Source organism: Schistocerca serialis, chromosome 9, assembly GCF_023864345.2.
Source record: "Schistocerca serialis cubense isolate TAMUIC-IGC-003099 chromosome 9, iqSchSeri2.2, whole genome shotgun sequence".
Classification (NCBI taxonomy): domain Eukaryota; kingdom Metazoa; phylum Arthropoda; class Insecta; order Orthoptera; family Acrididae; genus Schistocerca; species Schistocerca serialis.
This window is the reverse complement of record NC_064646.1, coordinates 473,527,179-473,550,252: the sequence shown is the minus strand read 5'-3', so window position 1 is coordinate 473,550,252 and position 23,074 is coordinate 473,527,179. Positions and strand designations below refer to the sequence as shown.

General features: G+C 39.1%; 1 protein-coding gene and 1 long non-coding RNA gene across 3 annotated transcripts in view; one reads left to right on the top strand and one right to left on the bottom strand.

Annotated features, from left to right (window-relative positions):
* Nucleotides 1–282: 282 nt before the first annotated feature.
* LOC126419223 (uncharacterized) lies at nt 283–3,268 on the bottom strand. Its single transcript, XR_007575942.1, has 3 exons — nt 2,843–3,268; nt 1,048–1,128; nt 283–562 (listed from the first exon to the last, which is right to left on the bottom strand). It is a non-coding gene; the product is annotated as an uncharacterized LOC126419223 (long non-coding RNA).
* Nucleotides 3,269–4,192: 924 nt separating this feature from the next.
* Nucleotides 4,193–23,074, top strand: part of LOC126419222 (ruvB-like 2) — a 115,911-nt gene continuing 97,029 nt past the window's right edge. Inside the window, exons 1-2 of one of the 2 annotated variants that reach the window (XM_050086359.1) lie at nt 4,193–4,303; nt 4,783–4,896. Coding sequence is in view for 1 of the 2 variants with exons in the window: in XM_050086358.1 (XP_049942315.1) it covers nt 4,602–4,607; nt 4,783–4,896 (120 nt within the window). In the remaining variant the exon portion in view is untranslated. Of the gene's footprint in view, nt 4,304–4,464; nt 4,608–4,782; nt 4,897–23,074 lie in introns of those variants that run through there. The other variant, XM_050086358.1, reaches the window with a different exon arrangement.

The following is a 23,074-nucleotide window of genomic DNA, read 5'->3' as shown; positions in this document are numbered from 1 at the left end:
CATTGACAACCACTAAGACAGAAAGGCATGGATGTGACTGGCAGAATCTTAAAAACTAATGCAAATGCTCAATGCAATATTTATGTGACCAAGGACTACAAAGAAGAGGACATAAAACTATAAAGTGTTCAAATGAGTATTTGGTACTTCAAAAATAAAAATGTTGCTTTATACTGCATAAACATACAACTACGGGGTCTCTTACATGTCTGAGAAATTTGTATTATAGAAATTCTCAACTTGATTGTTATAGTAACCTTCCCCACCCCCCCCCCCCCCCAATCTAGACTAGACACTGGTCACAAAATTGTAGTGCAGCCTGTATCACAAAGAATCTATCATTTCCAATATTAACTCGATATTTAACAAGATTTTTGGATTAACAGAAGCACTCAATACTGCCAATCTAACATAGAACTTGGGCTATCACTACAGATCAGTGTCGCACCACATCATAAATTCCATATTTGATTCACTTGGTTCGCCAACTTGCAACCAAACTGCCATCTTCAAACCCATTATAAACCTTGGGTTGTGCTATGGATTGGTCTGTTACCACAACCTAAAAACCAAAAACAAATACAGATTCAAAAGAAATATTATCAGTGTTCTTTTCTCCTTCTATTTCTATGACATCACACACAATGTCATGAATAAATTATGCACTTAAGGTTGAAGCCGCATCCGGTATTGATACATTCAGTTATCACTATGAAGATGGAGACCTTCAGGGACGACCAAGAAGTCAAAATAACCTTTTTTTTTTTTTTTTTTTTTTAAAAAAAAAAAGAAAGAAAAGAGACAGGGGAAAAGCAACTTAGCCTGTACACTATATTAACACTGAACTGTTACTATAGGTTCTACTGCTTCATGCTTCTTGTCCTTATACAAGCCAAACATAACTAGCTATACTAAAAGAAAGCTGCTAGCCTCGAAAAAGGGTACAAGAATAATTTAACAATGTAGAGTAACTCAAATGTGATGACAAGTGAGGGTACTGTCAGTTATTTTTCCTGACCACAATTACCTACAAGCAGTAATATTTACCTGTGCATTTCTATCCTTCCATTGGGGGATAAGTCGCATAGTGCTCAGAGCCATTTGAACATTTCCCATTGGGGAGAAAACCTGGGGAATATTGCATACCATGAATCTAAATTAAAAAATAAAATAAAAAAAAGCTTCTAGTACAACAAAACTGCGTACAGTTTTAAATAAATTAGAAACACTGTTAATTCCATAGACTCATAATTTACAGCTTGACTGCTCATGATTCTACTGACAGTTGCTCTTCTGTACTGCCTTACGAATCAACCACACAACACAGACTGTGCCATTATAGAATTATGATTTACTTAGTACGACTACTGCTGGAAGGAATGTTGATGATCATCACATATCCAGCGTTCATGGATTTCTCTTCATACTGCCTCATAGGCAGCAGTCAGCCAGTCAGAAAAGACCCAAGGCTAAGAACGTGTTTTGGTTTGAATACAAGAGTTGTACTGTAAAAACAGAGAATGACTTTCGTCAAGCAAATTACAATAACAATGAGTACAGCAATGCGAGTAAAACCGAAATCACCTGACACATCCTGATAGTGTGCGTCATTTAATGTACATATATGTAAGGCATTCTTTGCCGAATAGTATAATATAATTGTGGGGTTATTTTTAGAAGGATGTGATACTTATCATAAAGACATAGAGACTGTCAGAGAATTGAACACAGACAGTAGGAGATAACATTGTTTGTTTTTACAAGTTCTGAAATACACACTGGTACATTATACTGCATATGATACAAGACAAGACAGTGCATCTTATATGTGCGTATGACTTAGTATAATTTATTTTTTTGGTTGAATCACAGTGTTTGCCATAAACATAATGTCATTGCATGACTTCACGTAAATGCTAAAAACTTATTATATATCATTGTACAACAATGCTTGCTATTACTGGAACGAGTGATGCTGGGGGAAAAAAAAGGTAGCGTTGTTTTAGGAAGTACATTAGGTTCTATGTTAATAAAGTATTTAACACAGAAAATTTAAGACGCAAGTATACTTCGATAAGAATTAATGTAGTGTCACCTTACACGGCAATAAAAGTAATCATGGCATCGTATTCAAAAACCGTGAATATGGTTCAGGCCTGTATAACACTAGTGCGGTTTGGGTACTAGCGTAATCATCCATTTCCGAAAATCCTTCTGTTTATTACGCCCTTACAGCGTCCATGACAATCAAACTACCATGCTTTTTCTTTATGAAATATAAATAACGTTTACTCACTGTAAACCAAATTCTTAATTAACATTTGAATGAATTTAATATACGACAGAACATAGAAACAGAAATAGCTTCTACCTACTATATCATCTATACTTAAATCTCCAGACTGCCATGAACTCCAAAAAAATTAAGTTCATCATAAGTGACAAGTAACAAAATTAATTACTTTGTGTCAAAATAGAAATAATAAACGCGTTAATAGTTTTCATGGTGACATGAAACGTAAAAACATTTAAAATTATTCCAATAAAATGGCAAAAGCTTGCAACAAAACTAAAATAACGTTTTCGTTGACGTGGGAAACCCTATCATAGCAACGACAATTTTCCACCATGTGGTGCGTCTGTTCAGATACATGTAAACAGTAACCCATGACAACACACTGCAAAAAAAAAAAAAAAAAAAAAAAAAAAAAAAAAAAAAAAAAAAAAAAAAATTGTAAACACCTGTAATTCGAATGCCGAAACACACTTGAAAAAACACCAAATATGCAACAAACTGACGTTGATTGACCCGATCATTTAAATAACAATCGCTATAACTCACCTACATAAAGTAGTTCTCTGGCGGTGAAAACTTTTCTTGGTCTCCTGTTCTTTCATCGAATTCAGGTACTTCCCCACCTAAAATTTCAAACTAGTACATTCGGGTATTCACCGCCATGCGCATGCGCGCTGGCTAGGTCAAAAACAAGCGCTCGAAGTATACGTCAGACAGCGAAATCTGCATGCAGTGGCTTCCCGACGAAACAATCTCGCTTGTAGAGTTTAGAGGATCACTGAGGTCAAAAATAAAACACAAGAATGTCGCAAATCTTAACCTTTAAGGCTCCTGGAGCAGACGTTCTTTCAACAGTCCAGTACTAAACTTTCACACTGTGTGGGTAATGACGTCAGTCAGTACTACCAAAAGTGAAATACGTAAACATGTAGAGTGATGTCTACCAAACAATTCAACGTCTTGCAAGTTCCTATCGAACTGCTTGTTACATTCTCTTTCAATGACAAAATATCACTCTAGTACATTTTTTTTGTTTAATAATAGAAACAAGTTTATACAGTACATTAAAGACACTGCTGCTGGAAATAACTACAAAGCAGAATTATTACGTTTTAAAATGTTGATGACACAAATCTATGTTTTCTTTGAAAAATATGCACTGAAGGTCAATTAAATGGCTTCTGCAAATCAGCTGTTCTGCTCTTGCCAGTATCACACTCTACCGTCATACCTTTATCAAGGTATTTAAAGCTTTAGTCTTATCATTTCTACTAAGTAAGCATCAGCCATTTCTTAGGAACAAATGTAGTTTTCTGAGAAGTTGCTTTTTATCTTCGCTATGCTTCAAGGCACTGATAAGAAATAAGAAAGTGCTACCAATATACTCTCAATCGATACATTTTATCTGCCGAAGCGCCAATGTAAATTTTCGGTACGGCATTGAACTAATCGTATTATGAATATAAGAAAGAAAAACGAAGAAGCAAATGCATTTAGGATTTGGCACGGTTTCGTCGTAATTTGGATTGGGTATTCTTCATTTGCGACTTTAAGTCTTGCTCACCCTAACCAAAGCTATACATTTATGTTTAATATTTTACATTTCGCAAATGGGTGTCAACATATATAGTTTACCTTCCAATTTCAATTAATATAAAGAAATCAGAATATAAGAAAAATATTATAAAAATTCCGAATCTAATAATTGCAGCCCTGTATCCATTAATGAATGAAATTCAGAATCGCACTACGAAAAGTGTAAGGTAATTCTTGCGTAATGGTTCCTCCTTGTTCCCTTTTTTTGTTATTTTTAGCCGCATTTTAAACCTCTGGCATACATGTCATGAACATGCTGTTACAATTTGGGTTGGTATGACTGACACTCGCATCCTACCTTGCTTGGAAGTTCTTCGGAATATCTGTGCTTAAATTACACATTATCACGTCATAATGAGAAATAAAATTTGTTACAAGATTGAGTGAAATTTCCATCGCTTCTGTGCTGAAGTATTTATATCTCCGATTTATCACGGTTTTAATGTGATAATATGAATATTATATTATTCTGTGTGTTTTTTTTACATGTATAACGAAGAATAGATTTAATTATGACAATTGAAAATAATATTGTTGCTATTAATATTGTTGCTACAACGACGAAACTAACAATTATGATTTTATTAAATTTTTTCATTCACTCAATTTTATCTCTGAGAAACGCTTGTCATGTTGCATATAATCTCAGGTTGTTACTAGGTAAACAGCGGTAAATACTGTTTGAAGCACGTTGAGATTTGTGTAGGAAATGGCGGTATGTATTTTATAATATGTAGGTAAAATGTTGGTATGCCCTTGTTTTACCAGTAGAGTTATAGTACTGAGATATAGTCATTTCAGATTTATAGAGTTAGCTTAATAATACGTTTTACGTGTGCTACGATTCAGTGTGCCTGTTTGTAAGATATTGTTTTTGTTTGACAATGTAGGCAGTAGCAGCAGCCAAAGTACAAGAAGTTAGAGAAATCACTAGGATCGAGAGAATTGGAGCCCATTCACACATACGAGGATTGGGACTCGATGACACCCTCGAACCAAGACATGTAAGTCATTCGTGAACCTAAGTCATTCGTAAGGGCGCTAAACGGTGGAGAAATAATGAAACAGAAGTAATTGAAATGTGAGGTATTATGGGTGATTTCCGGCCTATGTTGTAGCACAGATCTCGACGGAAATCCCATAACCATACATGTCGTTGTTGTGGTCTTCAGTCCTGAGACTGGTTTGATGCAGCTCTCCATGCTACTCTATCCTGTGCAAGCTTTTTCATCTCCCAGTACCTACTGCAACCTACATCCTTCTGAATCTGCTTAGTGTATTCATCTCTTGGTCTCCCTCTACGATTTTTACCCTCCACGCTGCCCTCCAATACTAAATTGGTGATCCCTTGATGCCTCAGAACATGTCCTACCAACCGATCCCTTCTTCTGGTCAAGTTGTGCCACAAACTTCTCTTCTCCCCAATCCTATTCAATACTTCCTCATTAGTTATGTGATCTACCCATCTAATCTTCAGCATTCTTCTGTAGCACCACATTTCGAAAGCTTCTATTCTCTTCTTGTCCAAACTATTTATCGTCCATGTTTCACTTCCATACATGGCTACACTCCATACGAATACTTTCAGAAATGACTTCCTGACACTTAAATCTATACTGGATGTTAACAAATTTCTCTTCTTCAGAAACGCTTTCCTTGCCATTGCCAGCCTACATTTTATATCCTCTCTACTTCGACCATCATCAGTTATTTTGCTCCCCAAATAGCAAAACTCCTTTACTACTTTAAGTGCCTCATTTCCTAATCTAATTCCCTCAGCATCACCCGACTTAATTAGACTACATTCCATTATCCTTGTTTTGCTTTTGTTGATGTTCATCTTATATCCTCCTTTCAAGACACTGTCCATTCCATTCAACTGCTCTTCCAAGTCCTTTGCTGTCTCTGACAGAATTACAATGTCATCGGCGAACCTCAAAGTTTTTATTTCTTCTCCATGAATTTTAATACCTACTCCGAATTTTTCTTTTGTTTCCTTTACTGCTTGCTCAATATACAGATTGAACAACATCGGGGAGAGGCTACAACCCTGTCTTACTCCCTTCCCAACCACTGCTTCCCTTTCATGTCCCTCGACTCTTATAACTGCCATCTGGTTTCTGTACAAATTGTAAATAGCCTTTCGCTCCCTGTATTTTACCCCTGCCACCTTTAGAATTTGAAAGAGAGTATTCCAGTCAACATTGTCAAAAGCTTTCTCTAAGTCTACAAATGCTAGAAACGTAGGTTTGCCTTTCCTTAATCTTTCTTCTAAGATAAGTCGTAAGGTCAGTATTGCCATACATACCAAGACCATAAGTGACTTTCATTGGTCCTGTGTAACTATTAATACCTACAGTTAAGGGACAGTTATGTCCAAGTTGTTTGAATTAGTTAACGAATGAAATATCTGCCTCTGTACTGGTACCTGTAATTATAAACAGTTCGTTTCCATAGACAGTTGCTTAAATGATTTTAATTTATCTTCAGAAATTAAATTTTGCTTCATCAAGAAAGTCTCTGTCTGAATGCCTTTCAAAATATTGATGACCATTGCTGTGCCACACTATTCCCTCTTCTCACAGATTTACATGGGGTAAACCCTCATTGAATGTGATGTGTTTTGTACTCCATTGATTCAGGATATACATTTAAGTTGAGTCTTGTTTAGTACTCTTGACTCCATTTAGGCCTATGTAGCAAATTATTTTTCTTGTCTTCTTAACACTAGGATGCCTAATTTGTGTGTGTGTGTGTGTGTGTGTGTGTGTGTGTGTGTGTGTGTGTGTGTGTGTGTGTTTTGACATTTTCCCTTTATTGTTTATTGAATATGGCGTGAAACTTTAGTGTCGAAAATTTTATAGAAAAAAAATAATGAAACTTTCAACGAACTGCTTCTTAGCTTTCTGCTTTACAAAATATTATTCTATGTAAAATTTATTTCCCAACTTTACAACAATACATGGCTGTATTTCTTGTTGGAGACGTTTTATTGCTCTCAACAGCCAGTTTATTTTTAAAGCAAGTAGTAGTTGATGATACTTGGTTATTATTTATGTTGTGTACTTCCTGTGAGTTAGTTCAGTTCCCTGCTGTTCACATTGAGACTCAGAAATGGCTAAAAGAATGCACCAACCATTTTTAGAAAGTTCTTAATAAAATTTTAGGTCTAGATTCTACCTTAGGCAGTGAAAGTAAAGATGAGGATGGTATTATGGATTACGATTCAGTCGGAAAAGTTATTTTTGTTTCGAAGATAATGTAGCTTCAGATAATGATGATCAGGATGTGAATGTGCTTCATGAAAGTGATACGTGATCACACAGCCTAGAATACCTAGGAGGTCTCTTGCAAATATAATAAGGGACCAGGCTGGAGTAATTCCAGCCATGTTTCACCTTGAGAAGCCGTGATGTTGCTTTTTACACATGACATGGATGTAACAGTAAAACGTTCAAATGAAGAGGTAGTTAGGCTAAATGTTACTTCTTGTAATGAGAAAGAATTATATGCCTTTGTAGGAATACTGATACTTGTGGGTGCAAATAAGGACATTTCTGTCAGTGTACGCAGTCTCTGCGCAGACCTAATGGGTTGGTCTGTTTGCAACAGCATTATGGCAAGAAAATGTATCAAGAAACTTTCTAGAATTGTTAGATTTGATTACAAAACTATTCGCCAGTGAAGAACAACAACACCTGTGAAAAACACTGCTCAAAATATTACTACAGACCAATACTACAAATTGGTGAGTTTGGTGGAACAGGCATACCAAGACTACAGAGTTCCTACAGTAGGAACTCTCCAGTCAAACAGGAAGCATATTCCAGGCATAATGAAGATCATGACAGACTGAGAGCTATATTTAAGTGTGCTTGCTCACACACCCTTAACAACCCTACCACAACAAAGGTCAAAATTTAATGATTGTGGTGTTGCTCACGCTGCTAAATACTGCATTTTCGGGCAACAACAAAGTTATTATGTGGCAGGTGTCATTAGAGCACAGTTAATAAAGTCATTTCATGTAATAATGGATACACTAGGAACTCATCTTTTCGTGTTTCACACGCTGGTCTCGTTGTAAAATCATGGCTCAGTCGCCGAAAATCTAGGTGGTGATAATTCCAAGCTCTAATTCAAAAAGGCCTATGTTTATTTCTGCTATATTCAAGTTTTGTAGATGCGCTTCACAAACCATTCTTGAAGATTAAACCTTTCAAAGTTAGCACAATGGTGATGTAAAAAAATAATCAGCGCTCCGAATTTAAGTTACACTTCTTTTTTATTGCTTTTGTTGCAATAACAAATAACACACAAAACATCACTTCACAATACAAAACATACTTGAAAACATCTTCCTCGCTGTTAAAGTTCACATTTTATGAACTGGCTACAATATGCGTCATTCCAACATGACGTCCAACACTTGACTTTTTCAAGGTCCGACACTCTAACAACTAACTAATAATCACTTGCGTTCCCAAAAATCAAGAGTTACAAGTACGTCAAAGATCATAGTGACAAAAGAAAGAATACACATAAGAATAATATCATTGCAACATATCGATGCGTCAAAGTATCTCTACATTAGTGAAATCAAATATGAATGTTGTCTCAGAAAAATTGTCAACTACTTTACAGAAACACAGTAGAATATTGCTGGTATTGAGAGGTTGAGTTGAGGTGCCATAATGGTTGCGTAATTGAAGTACCATTACAAAACACACACACACACACACACACACACACACACACACACACACACACGTAGGCTGCCAGTTACTATGATATCCCCTGTATTAAAAACAAAACCAAATATAAATTGATTTTATCAGCATTGCATCAAGATGAAGACACTGAAGGGGCGTGAGAACAAGAAATTCCACATAAATACGTAGGCCCCTATTATAATTGCGCTAAAGGTGAAATTGATACCATTGATCATATGATACCCCTGCAAGAGGGAAACAGAGAGATGGCCTCTGTCAGTATTTTATTCTCTGTGGTATCTGTGCTGTCAGTACAACCACCATATTATGCAGCAACATCCGAGATGGAATGAGAAGAAACACAACTATAGCAAGAGGGTTAGCTTATCAAATTGTTCAATCAATGGAAAGTGTTCTAGAAAAGAAAATCAAAGAAATGATAAAATGTGCAGGTCAGCCTCCTGTTAGGAAAAGTCAGGGCTGTGTTTGCGTAAAAGCTAAAACAAAGAAGCAGAAGTACAATACTGTAAGTAAACCAAAACATTATTGTGTACAGTGTCATAATCCTGCAATAACACACACTCAGAAAGAATTGTGAAATTTGTCTCCAGCCTTGAAGTAGTTTGTGTGATGTATCAACAGGTGTTGTATGTAATATGTCTTTTTTTACTGCATGAGTTAAAATACTTGTATGTTTTTGAAACTTGTAATTTTCAATTGGTACACAATTTTAATACTAGTGGCGAACACCCTCCCCTGTGCCCCTTCGGCATCCATGTTCTTTTAAAAAACCTTAGATGTCCTCACGTTTAGAGGAACTAGGTTTGCACATTGAGACCCAGTAAAAGTACACTTACAATGGCGGCAGCTTTTGTGTTGCGCGCTGCAGCTGTCAATTCTTTGCACTGTGAATGATTAGATAGGTTGGCTGAACCATTGAGAAAATAGTGCTTGATAAACTTCGTCATGATGTGGAGTGCATGCATTTATGTTATGATATAATGGACTGTGTTGTGCAACATGTTCTCACTTGCAACAAAATATTTCATAAAATTTTAACTGTACTTGTAGGTTCATGTATAACAACCACCTTGGACATCAGGACATTTGAATCTACCACAGAAAAGTTTGGAAATGATCATTGGGCCGTACTACAGATCAGTCTGTCCTCGCAGCCAATTTTCCTCCAGTCTCATGTCTTTGCGAACTTGTAAGCAAATTATAACATTGGACTATAAAATGCAAGAAATCCTGCCGTATTATTAGAAACATACAGTACAAGAAATACATATAGAAATAAGTAACCAAGTTTGTAATGCATAATAGTCATATCAGTAATCATCAAAAACAAATATAATAAATTCATATCTTCTACTAAAACAAGTCATTAGCAGTGATTGTCATTGGAAGTAAAAGTGTGGTTAGGGTGTACTTGGCTCTTCTGTTTTGTGCTGCAGTTGGTAAGTACATTATGAACAATGGGAAGGAAACACGATACTAATCGTCAGAACGTGGGCTGCACTACCGACTTTTTTTACCTGGAACAAATATTTATGACCGTTCAATTTATTGCACCTGGCATATTAACTTACTTTAAAAAATAACATTTACAAGTAAGACAGAAAATGACTCCAGTTTGCTTATTTATTCATTCACCCTTCCAGATATCATCTTATGATTCAGGATTTCTTGTCGAAATACAATGAAAATAAATAGCTCAGAAACATACGTACACATTGAATATATAGGAGCTGTGGCCTTGAAGTATTTTCATGAATAAAGACTAGATATTATTACAATTTGGCTGCAGCTGTCATAAAATATGTAATTGAGATTAATTATTGAGGTTTCTTAGTCCTTGTTCTCAGCCATCTAGCATTTTCCCTGTTCCCATTCCAGCACTACACAGCTCTCTACTCCACCAATGCACCCAGTCTTCTCTCCTTTTCCACTACCTGCTCCCCCCCTCCCCCCTCCCTTTGTAACCTCTGGACTGCATTTAGCTGCCTCACCCTCTCTTCACCTCTTCCCCCACTCCATCCCTACTGTGCTATCCCTCCCACTCCTCATCTCGGTCCCTCCTTACCCTCCACCCGGTTGTCTTTCCCGTCATGCACTGCTGATGCTGCTGCTGCTGCTGCTGCTGCTGCTGCTCCTCGTATTCTGGCTTCAGTTGCCAGAGATTGTGGTGTGCGTGTGCGTGCTTTCTATTTCTAACAAAGGCCTTGTTGGCCGAAAGCTTATTTTATGACAGTCTTTTTGTTATGTCTATCTGCGACTCAGCATCTCCCCTATATGGTGAGTAGCAACTATCCTTTTCATAATATTGTTACATGCATTCTGGGTTTTCCATCTAATTGAGATTAAAGTAATATAAAAGTGAGAGATTTTAAGCAATCTAAATAAAAAGCTAAAATGTTCATAGGGCAATTGAGGGACTATATTTCATTTTTTAAGTTTTGTATTTACTGATTTATTCAATGTGAGACCTTTTGGTGCAAAAGTGACATGTCAGACACATTACAGAAAGAATATATTCATATACATAAAACATATGCAAAGGAAGATGGGAATAGGTGAGTATAAGGCAGGAAGTTGGCCACGGGCTTATCAATAGAACCATTTACGTTAAAAAGTTTGGAAAACTATTAAAAAACCAAGTGAAGATGGCTCAGTGGGGTGGTCCCTATTATTTCTGAATGAGACTGCAGAGCATGAACAATGGCTTAGCCACCTTCCTCTGTAAGTGATTAGGAAAGGATACCACCTGCACCTAGACTACAAGCAACTCACATCGTGCACTAGAAGTATAATCAGTGATATAACTAGAACATTAAACTTCGTTGTATTACACTTCTGAAAAATGTACACACATGAACATATGAGATGACACACACACACACACACACACTTGCCACCTATACTTGTGACACATTCCCTTCTCTGAGCAGGTGTGTTGCACTGAGTCAGAAAGAGAGAAAATTGGAAACAGACAGCAGAAACATTCTTGTGCAAAGACAAAACATAGCCTGGATGGTACACCTGTTAACAGAGTACTCAACAGTAATTGAGGGGCTAATATTTGTGTAAGCTAACAGATTCATTTACATATAGAAACAAATGGTTCTGATTTCGTGTAGAGGCCATTACCTTCTTCAACCTGATTGTCTGATAGCAGGGCATTATAAAGAACTATTGAACCTGGCAATGCTTTGCAGTTGCTAAAGCTGTATGAGAATTGTAAGTCAGTCCTAATTTCCTCCTCCCCCTTATCTCTGTCGATCATCTCCTTACCCCTCTTCTTGTCCATCTCCTTCTCACCACTCTCTTGTCATCTTCCCCTGCCCCACCCCGCCCCCCCTCTCCCTCTGTCCATCCCCTCCTCCACCACTCTGTCCTTTTCCTCCCCACCTCTGTGTCTGTCCTGTGCCAAGATTTGAACAGCTCTTTTCTGTAATATAGAAATTTTATTTAACACATTAACTGCCAGGAGCCCAGCGGTGGACACAGCAGAGGTTCATGCGTAATGCCGTGTGCACACCGGTAGCCACATGCTCCACTATGTTTATTACAGTATACAGTGCTGTACGTATTTCGGGACTGAGCTTAGTACAGTGTACAGAAAATAAGGTAAAATGCTCCACTAAACAGAGTGGAGCATGTGGACGACATTCATGTGGCATCAGTTGTGAACCTTTGTTGTGTCCAGTGGTGACTTCATGACAGTCAATATGTTAACCTACTATTAGTTATACAGGGACATGAAAAAACCGTTACATCTTAGGTCGAAATTTGGTGTTATCTTTTGCCAACTTTGGCATTATTTTTTCTAATTCAATGTTATTTTGCTACTGTTTTTTCCAATTTTGGTGTTAAGTTTTCCCCTTTTCGGTGTTAATTTTTTTCCAATTTCAGTGTTATTTTGTTGCCAAATTCGATGTCATTTTTTGCCAAATTTAGTATCAGTTTCTGCCAGATTTGGTGCTGTTTCTTGCCAAATTTTGTGCTGCTCTTCTCTTTTTTTTAATTCAGTTTTTTTTTCCAAATTTTCCCAAAAAGTCATTCTAGTACACCATTCTGAAATTTATACTGGAAAAAAAGATTCTCAGAGCAAAACATGCAGTGAGCCCTGGGAGAGGTTTGTTTGCATGGTCTTTACAGTTTGTCAACATGGTTTCCGGAGAGTTTTGTGCATCAAACCCTCCTAAGTCATTTTTACCCAGTACCAATTGGGGATCTAAGTATTGATACATTTTTCCAAGTTGAATGTAATTTTTCTTAACATTAAGGCTCAAAATTTTGGCATGGAACTGTGATTGCAATGACTTGATGACGTGATCTGTTGTTATAGACAGAAATTCCTCAACATCACTTGCTATCGGTCTAGTGTTATCTGCAAACAACATGATCTTAGCTGCAGTTTCTGAGGGCTGTGTGTCATTTGTATAAATAAGTGCTGAAGTGCACTTACAGTATGGCGGCTCTTCCGTTACATGCTACTATTGGTACTTCATTACCCAATTGGGTGACATGTTTTGCTGGAGGATACTAATTTTGTTTTTGACATGGAGAGTGCAACATTCATGGTTATTGATCTGGCTGCTATGGATTATAAGGTTGGTTACTGGTTTTCATATTTATGTCTTGTACTGTATGTGCCTCGGAATAAGACTGGATGTCTTGTGATATTTTTTGTATTCCAATGTTATATGCTTGTGGGTTGGCAAAGACAATGAATGTGGTGACATACAGATGTATAGCATAACCCGATGATTGTTTCAAAACTTTGTGCTTTATTTTCGGAATGACCTGATTTCCAAGGTGGTGGTTAGGCAGGAATCTAAGCTTGCAGTTTAAATTTTACAGAATATTCTGTTTTATATCACAGCATTTGTGCAATAAATGCCATCTTGTCGAATCGTGTGACTCGTAATTTGTCATGTTTACTTCCCAGTGTTCATTTTGCAAATAGTTACCAACTGCAGCATGCAGCAGAAATTGATTTTATGATTAAGAATGTGCTGAAGCGACTGTAAGTCAAATTCCTCACGATGTGTGACCACATTGTCAATATGTAAAATTCTTAGATATTTCAGCCGCTGTTGCAAACGGCCTTCCCCTGTGTGTTTTGCTTGCTGATGACTGAGAAAAACATAAGTTATTAAGTATTTGTGGAAGAAGCTGTTTTTATGATCTGTTAGACTATTGAGGATGTGGAGTAGGGATGTTGGACATCCTTGATTGGTGATTTCTTTATTTATTGCCATTGGTGAAAATAAGCAAGTGAGAAATGGGCGACAGTTGTGACAGTGTTGTTTACTTGGTGGCTGGGATGTGCCAGTACTCTGTGTACCTGTGGCCGGTGTGGTCTGCCATGTGCCTCTGTGGGCTTCTTTGCGAGAGGTGTCATCCTGCAGTGCTGTTATTTCTGGTAACCAAGATGCTGGAAGTCTGTACCTGTCATCTCTATTCATGTTGGCAGGTAGCTTGGCTATTTCTATCGCCTCTGTAACCTTCCTCATCAGGTAAATGGCTGTTTGGCTAGTAAGCCATCTTCTCAAAATATTATCAGTTTGCCACACTCTTCTTGGTGTTCTGTCACTGCTTAACTGCTTACTTTGTTGTCTTAAATGTTCAGATACTCTTATGCTAATTAGTCACCTCATCGTGCCTACATACACTGATCCACACTTGCAGCTGATTTCGTAGACTCCTGTGGTATTAGGTTATTGACTGTATCTTTCATTGAGCCCAGAACATCTAATACTTCGCCCTGATACCTGCTCGGCAAGAATTTTCCCTACACGTTCAGTGACCACTTTTACATGTGGTAACAGGGTGATGTGTTGTATTGCCTTCTGCTCTTCCTTATTGCCTTCATTCGCTATTGCCACTCTTTTGTCAATCATCTTCATTCCATAATCATTGGCTCCAAATATAGATGAAGGGTTTTGGAATTATGCTTTCACATGTCCACCTGTGGGTGCTCTTTGGTACAATGTGTAGGGTGGATTTCTTTTGTGTAGTGTGATGGTGTGTGAAGGCACATACGTGGCTATCTGTGCTGTTTGGTTTTCTATATAGCATGCTCTCTGACCAAGCTTACCATCATGCTTTCAGTAAGCTTCCACATTCTTTTCTATTTCTGTTGTATATTGGCTTTTGCTGTGCTGCTGATTGAGGTGTCGGTGGAAGTTCTGCAGCTCTTCTTTTCCATATGGCTGGATAATAAAGCTTTTGTCAGCATACCAGAACCATTATTCTGGATGTAATGGGGTGGACTGGAAAGCAGTTTCTTCAATTGCTTCTGCGAAGATGTCTGCTGCTGCTGTAGGCAAGAGAGAGGAACTTCTAGCTACACCATGTGACTATTCATAGTGTTCCCCTTTCTAACTGAAGTAGGGGGTCATTACATGGTGGCGCACTACCTTGCACACAACAGGTGCCACACATTGCTGTAAGATGTTCGTGTGTCTGACACTGATATATTTGTAAATAACCAGAGGAATACCATTTGCGACAGGAGCTGAAAAGTTGGAGAATTTTATATATTGACAGTGCGGCCACTTTCCCTGACAAATTTTGTCGATAGAGACAATGTGATGGTATTTAGCAAATATGATTGAAACAAGTTGTTTCCTATCCCATTTATCCACATTCTTTCCAAGCTGCCTAAAAGGATTCCATTATTAATAGTATCAAAAGCTTTAGAAAGTAGACTTATAATCATTTCCTGTGTGTAATCCGTTATTGCTGTTTCTGTACTTCTGCTTGCTCAAAAAAAGAGTTGATTGCTGTTCAGTAGCTTGGGGTTGTTCAAGTACTTGGAGAGTTATTGTTTCATAAATATCTGAGATACATTAGAGAATACTGAGAGACGTGATGGGGCCAATAATTGTCAAATTTACGTCTGCTACCTTTCTTGAATAAAGATATAGCTTTTAAAATTTTTAATCAATGAGGGAACACTCCATTAGTCAAGATAAATTAGCAATGTGCATAAAGGGCTTTAAATTTTTTGAATCAGTAAGAGTTGTAAGTGACACTGATACTTCATCTACACTTGCATTTAAAGCTTTTAATCACCTTTACTTACACCATTTCACTAGTTGGAGCTAACCTCTTGCAGTATGCTGCTGCACTATACATAAGTTTATCCTGATCTATGAAATTTAAGCTTAGTGTTTGGGAAGAAAATAGTGGCATTTGGTGATATGGAGGACAGCTTGGCTGCGTGTGGCAAATTTGACAAACCATTGACCCAGCACCACCACCACCACATTCTGCCCAAAAATGGACCCGCAAAATTAATGTGTACCCTGTCCCAAGGGTGCTTCAGGATTGGCCAAGAACAAAATTCATGCGGTGGCACAAACTGGTTCTGCACACAGGTGCCACAGGCCTGCACCAGATGTTCACTGGCACAGTTGTTTGCCAGCCAGTAGAGGTGACATTGTGCCAATGCCTTCATATGAGTCACATCCCAGTGCAATGCATACAGTAGCTGGAGTATGCGGCGATGCAACACTGAGAGACGACCATTTGACAGTGTCGCTCCTCCTGTGGCAAACATGATGACCTCCTGGACAACGATGAGTCGATCATCTGGGGAAAAAAAGTGCCACACCAAATGCTCACCCAAAGAAATGCTCTCCAGCCAAGCCATCTGGACAGCTGAAACAATTTTCCAGAAGAGTGGATTGGCAGTAATGGCGGTTGCAACCTTTTGTGCTGTCAATACAAAATACGGAAACTTTTCCTGAAGGTATCATCCAGCACAAAATGAGAGTCTCCTGCCGATCAAACTCCAGATCGGGCCCCTCTGGCAGCTGTGATAGTGTGTCAGCATTGGTATGCTGGGCAATGGAGTGGTGACGAATGCCATAGCAATAATTACTGAGAAAGTGGTCCCACTTCTGCAATTGGTGGGCAATCCTATATGTAGCTCGGGACGAGGACTAAATAAGGAAGCCAGAGATATGTGGTCAGTGAAGAGGAGGAATTGTGCCCTATACAAGAAATCATGAAACTTTGTAATTTTGAAAACAATAGCCAATGCTCCCTTTTAACATGTGAATAATTATGCTGCCCTGAAGAGAGTGTCTTTGATGCTGACACAGTGGGCGGTATGCTGCTATCTGAGCTAGGGAGCTCTTTCAGTTTCTTGGACTCTGGCAAATTGGTGGTGGCTTTGATGTCCCAAAAAGTACACGTTTTGGGAGGAAAAAGATGCACTTTTTCAGCTTGCAATGAAGGCCATTCTTCAGAAGGTGTTTAAAAAACCATCTGTATGGCACATGCATGTACCTCTGGTCTGGAGCCCATAACCCTGATGTCATCGAGATAGTTTTCACCACAGAGAATGTCATGAATCAACTGTCCCAAATATCATTGACGGATTCCTGACCTGATGAGATTCCAAAAGGCAAGTGATTAAACTGGTGAAGCCCAAAGGGGGTTGTGAGGGCTAAGAAAGCCTGAGAAGCTGCATCCAATGGAAACTGCTGTTATGCTTCACACAAGTTGATGCATGAAAAATACTGTGCCTCGTCCCACAACTACTTCACCAACAACTCATCCTGCTGCAGAATTAGATATGAATCAGCGACACATTGTGCGTCGACTGGCTGTTTAAAATTGTCGCTAAGACGCATGGTGCTGTCAGGCTTCTAAGTCACCACCAAGGGGGTGGTCCACTGAGTTTATGAAATAGGAGAAAGGACACCCTGATCCTGCCAACACTGCTGCTCAGCCTTTACCTTGTCGTGCATGGAGAAGGGAATGGGGCTGGGGCAACAAAGTTTAGTGACCACCGACGGCTAAACAGAAATACTTGCCTCGAAATTTTTTGCCTGCCTCAAAGTCGACTTGAACAGCTTGTTGTATAACTGTAGTAGGGAGTCCAAATCCTGAAAAGGAATCAACTGAGACACCATCTATCAATTATCTGGAAGCCAAAAACAGAAAAACATTAAACTCAAAAGTATTTTGCAGCAGTGAGTAATTGACCACTAACATTGTAAGTCGCCGTTCTACTGTTTTATAATATGCAGGGATGGAGACTGCCTCTCTCAAAGAAGTATACTGTTTACTATAAGATGGAATTTGATGTAATGGCTGTTGCAATACCGGGGAGCCCAAGAGCCTGTATATATCTAAGAGACTGACCATCGCTCCCGAGTGTACTTGAAATTCAACCGTCACCTGTCCACAATCAATGTGAGCAACATATGCGGGAGATAGCTGCTGAGACCATTGAAAACACGAGTGTGTCGGCTCACTGACTGTTGGGCCATTCTGCGTCAAATAGTCTAGTTTCGGGAAAGGCTCTTGTATGACAATCATGGATTTTGCTGGAATTTTGTGTGAACATTTGCACATGTTCTCAAAGAACATTGGTAAAGTTTTACTTTTGCCAGTATAGTAATTTGAGATATACAGGATGTTTGTAATTAAATTTCCAATTTCAAAACACTGTAGAAAGAGAACCACTGCTCAGGATGACATCAAATCTGAATAGCATGAATCACAAGATGAAGGCTGTGGTTTCAGTTGCAAATTACCCATCAGTAATGTTCAATGTATGTGACAGCACAGGCTCAGCAATCAACAGCTGTGGCCTGTTAGTTGGGTAAGTGCATCCTCCAGGCAAGGTTGTACCATATCAGATGGAAAAGTCGGTTTGTAATTGCCCTGAGGCCAAAAGTTGCATAGAAAGCAAAATTACATCAGTTTCTAATCATTATGAGACTGCTGCAAGGCATGTTTAATATGGTGTCCTTTGTTTTGTGCACAAGCTCAAATAGAGAAACAGCATGTTTCACAGCAGATGGGAGTATCAGGGGTCCTGTTCGGAAAGCGTTGCGCAATGTGTGTTCCTTCAATTTAGCTAAGTACGTAATTGGAGCACTGAACACATTTTTCATATAAATCCACAGCCAGAAGTCACACAAGTTAATATTGGGTGATCTTGGACAATCATGCTGTAGGAAAATGGCAACTGATAATTCTAGTATGTCCAGAACACCTCTGCAGCAGCCACTTCACTGGCTTTTCAATGTGCGGAGGCGCCTCATCTTGGATAAAAATAACTGTTGCCACACACCCATGCTGTTGAAGAATTGAAATGACATTACTGCACAAAAGACCCATAGTGTTTACCAATGACACTACAAGTAGCAGGACTCGCAGAGCTCATCTCTGCGAAAAAATATGGTCCTGTGATAAACAATGCAATCAACCTGCACCACACTGCCACCTTTGGAGAATGAAGTGGTACCAGTTGATGTGATTGCGGATTTTTCATTGCCCATATTCTGCCATTCCATGCGTTGACATGTCCTTGGAGATGGAATTGAGCTTTATCTGTCCACAGAATGTTCTATTACCATTCATTGTCCCGTTCCACGCAAGCAAGAAATTCCACAACTGACATTTGTCATATTGTTAGGTCAGCAGGAAGCAACTCCAAAACATGGGTGATTTTATATGGATTGCAATGTGAGTTGTTTGTAAGATTTTATGCACCATGCTCACAGTGACGTCCAACGTTTGGGGAAATTCAACAACATTCTATTCAAATTTGGCATCGTTCTCAGTAGTGTTTCTCTTTCCTCAATGTTTTGAAATGAGAACTTCAATTATAGACACACAGTGGTAATACATTAGATCCTGTAGCACAACTATTGAATTTGCGGTCCTGAGTCGGCAAGTCTAAGATCTGGCAATATTTTCTTGAAAGAAACAAAACTGTCGTCTTGTGCAACTTCCTGTGCTCTCTTAAGCAAAATAATAAAAAAAAATTCTTGAACAATTTTCGCAAGGTTAATTTGAATCAGTCAGGAGAAAAAATACACACTTGAACAAATGTGATGTTTTCTCCAAAGGTGGCTGTGTGGTGCAGGTTGATGGCATTGTTTATCATAGGACCATAGTTTTTCGAAGAGATGAGTTCTGCGAGTCCTGCTACTTATAGTGTCATAGGTAAACACTATGGAAAGATAGAATATAAAAATTTCATGTTATTACTGCCTTTTAATAGGTTACAAAGTGAGGGCAAGGTTGACAATATTTGTAGAAATGCCTAAATTGGAATTTTTAGCCCACTTTTCCAAAAACATGTCTTCTGCAAACTATCTTCGACTATTTTCATTAGAAATATCATATTTTAAATCACCCATAAAACTAGATTTGATTTTGCAGTGTGAACATGTAAGTCCCTAAAAAGTGGTGATAAGGTGGAGATGCATTAAAAAATAAGCCCATATTCCATTGGTAATGAAATTAAATCTGACATCTTGTACTACATTCTACAGTTGTTTAGTACTCTGTGGGGAAGGTAATACTGAATGTCCTGATGACTAGGAAGTAAGATGGAGCCAAAACAACTTGAAAAACTTTTTAAAAGAAAGCAATGTCACTTGTCATGACTCGGCTGTGAAATATTTCAGCCCGATTTTTAATATGAGGCGTGTTTTTTAAGTAAGTACCATTTTGAAATTAAAAAAAGACGTGCTAAGATATCTCAATAATTTTATTTTTTCTGTGAAATCCTATACCTTAATCTACTTTTCTGCATAATTTCCGTCAATATTGAGGCACTTGTCATAACGTTGTACCAGTTTTTGGATACCCTCCTCATAGAAGTCTGCCACCTGACTTGTTAACCACTGCATCACCACTGTTTTGACTTCATCATCATCTTGAAGACGCTAACCGGCCAGCTGTTTCTTCAAGTGCAGGAACAGATGGTAGTCACCGAGTGCAAGATTGGGGCTGTATGGAGGATGATCTAGAGTTTCCCATCGAAGAGATGTGATGAGATCTTTGGTCAAATTCGCCACATGCGGACAGGCATTGTCTTGCAGCAAAACAATGCCCTTGCTCAACTTCCATGGACTGTTGCTTTGATTCTGGTGTGACGTAGGCCACCCATGTTTCATCGCCCGTAACAAATTGGCTTAAGAAATCATCACCATCATTGTGGTAGCACTCAAGGGGATTCAATGCACTGTCTAAACATTTGGTTTTGTGCACATCCGTCAACATTGTCGGTACCCAACGTGCACACAATTTTCGGTAATTCAAGTGCTCAGTCACAATGCGATACAAAACACTACGAGAAACATTAGGAAAGTCATCCCGCAAGGAGGAAATCGTTAACCGTCTGTTTTCTCTCACCTTATTGTCCACTTCCTGCACCAAACTTTCATTAACGACCGAAGGACGCCCACTCCATTGTTCACCATGCACATTTGCGCGGCCATTTTTAAATGCCCTTACCATTCCATCACTCATAATGTTTCCTCCATAAACTGTACAGATCTCATGACGAGTATCGATCACTTTTAGGCCATTAGCACTAAGAAATCTTATAACAGCCCGTACTTCACAGTTGGCGGGACTCATGATTATCGGAGGCATCTTAAACACTCGGTACACAATGTAAACAAGGAAGAATCAAACTGTAATGGCGTCAGTGCATAGATTAAGGTACAGGCTTTCATGTAAAAATAAAGTTATTGAGATATCTTAGCATGTTTTTTTCACATTTCAAAACGGTACTTACTTGAAAAACGTGCCTCGTATGATAACTACAGAATCAAACTGGCAATAAACTTAATATTATGAAAATGATAGATTGCCACTCACCACATAGCAGATATGCTGATTTGGAGATTGGCACTACAAAAGAACTATCAGACAAGTAAGCTTTTAGTGAAAAAGGTGTTGAGCAGAAAGAAGACAGAGTGCAAGTGCACGCACACGCACACACATAACCACAGTCTCTGGCTGCCAAGGCCAGACTGTGACCAGCAGCACCTAATGGGAGAAGCAATTTGGGTATTGGGGATAAGGAGGCGGAGGTGAGGTGATGAGAGTGAGAGATAGCAGGGTTGGGGTGGAGGACAGAAAAGTGCTGCTTGTGGGAGCATAGAGGGATGAGATGGGAGGGAGGGTAGGTCAGTTGGGCCATTCGGAAAGTTAGATGGTGGGCACAATGGAGGCGAGGTGGGCAGTGGAAAAGGAGAATAGTAAGAAGACTGTGGGTCCATTAGGGGAATAGAGCTCTGTGTAGTGCTGGGGTGGGAACAAGAGAGGGGGTACTTGGGTGTAGAAAGTAACTAATGAACGTTGAGGCCAGGAGGGTTACGGGAACATAGGATATATTCCAGGGAGACTTCCCAGCTGCGCAATTCAGAAAAGCTGATGTTGGTAGGAAGGATCCAGATGGCACAGGCTGTGAAGCAGCCATTGAAATGAAGAACATGATGGGTAGCCCACACAGCAGTTGGGTGCTCCAGCTTTTTCTTGGCCAGTTTGTTGGTGGCCATTCATGCGGACAGACAGCTCGTTGATTGTCACACCCACATAGAACACAGCAAAGAGGTTGCAGCGTAGCGTGTAAATGATGACTGGTTTCACATGTAGTTTTGCCTTTAATGGGTTAGGTGGTGATTGTGATCAGCCTGGAGTAGATGATGGTAGGGGAGGATGTATGGGATAGGTCTTGCTTCTAGGTCTGTTAAGAGATATGAGCCTAAAGGCAAGGGGTTGGGAGCAGGGGTGGAGTAGAGATGTATGAGCATTTTGTGTAAGTTCGCTGAGTGACAGAATACCTGCCCACTAGCCTTCCCACCAATCCCACAGTGGTATTCTGCTGCCTACAGAATGTACACAATACCCTCATCCATCCCTACTTCATCCCTGCTCCCAGCGCCTTGCCTCATGGCTCATATCCCTTTAATAGACCTATAGTCTATTCACCGAGAGCTGGGACGAAACATAAACAGTGTCACGTGAGTGACTACGCTCGTTTCCAGAGAAAGCATTCGGTGTTCACGTGATATGTAGGGGTGTGGAAAATCCTTGGCGCACGCTTTGCAGCTGGCGGCATTCGGCTGGCTGCCGAGCTGTCACAGCGAACTGTGAGAAACCTGGGCAAAAATTGTATAAAATAAATTTAACGATAATGTTAAACTGAGTTCATTCTGTCGAAGCAGATTTATTTTCATTCAGGTTGCTAACAAAATGCTACATTCAACACAATTAATTGTTAATTTTAATAACAATACCAGTAATGATAATGATAAAGGACGAAACGAGGTTCACTCTGTCGAACTTAGTCCGCAGCTCGTGGTCATGCGGTAGCATTCTCGCTTCCGGCGCCCGGGTTCGATTCCCGGCGGGGTCAGGGATTTTCTCTACCTCGTGATGACTGGGTGTTGTGTGCTGTCCTTAGGTTAGTTAGGTTTAAGTAGTTCTAAGTTCTACGGGACTGATGACCATAGGTGTTAAGTCCCATAGTGCTCAGAGCCATTTGAACCAATCTGTCGAACTTGAACTGTTTTCATTGAGATTTATAACAAACCGCTCCTCTCTCTCCTCTATAATGAAGTCTGATTTCCACATTTGAGCTTCCACTTTTTCTACATGGAGGACGCACTTGTTCCAATCCTCTGCAGTCACT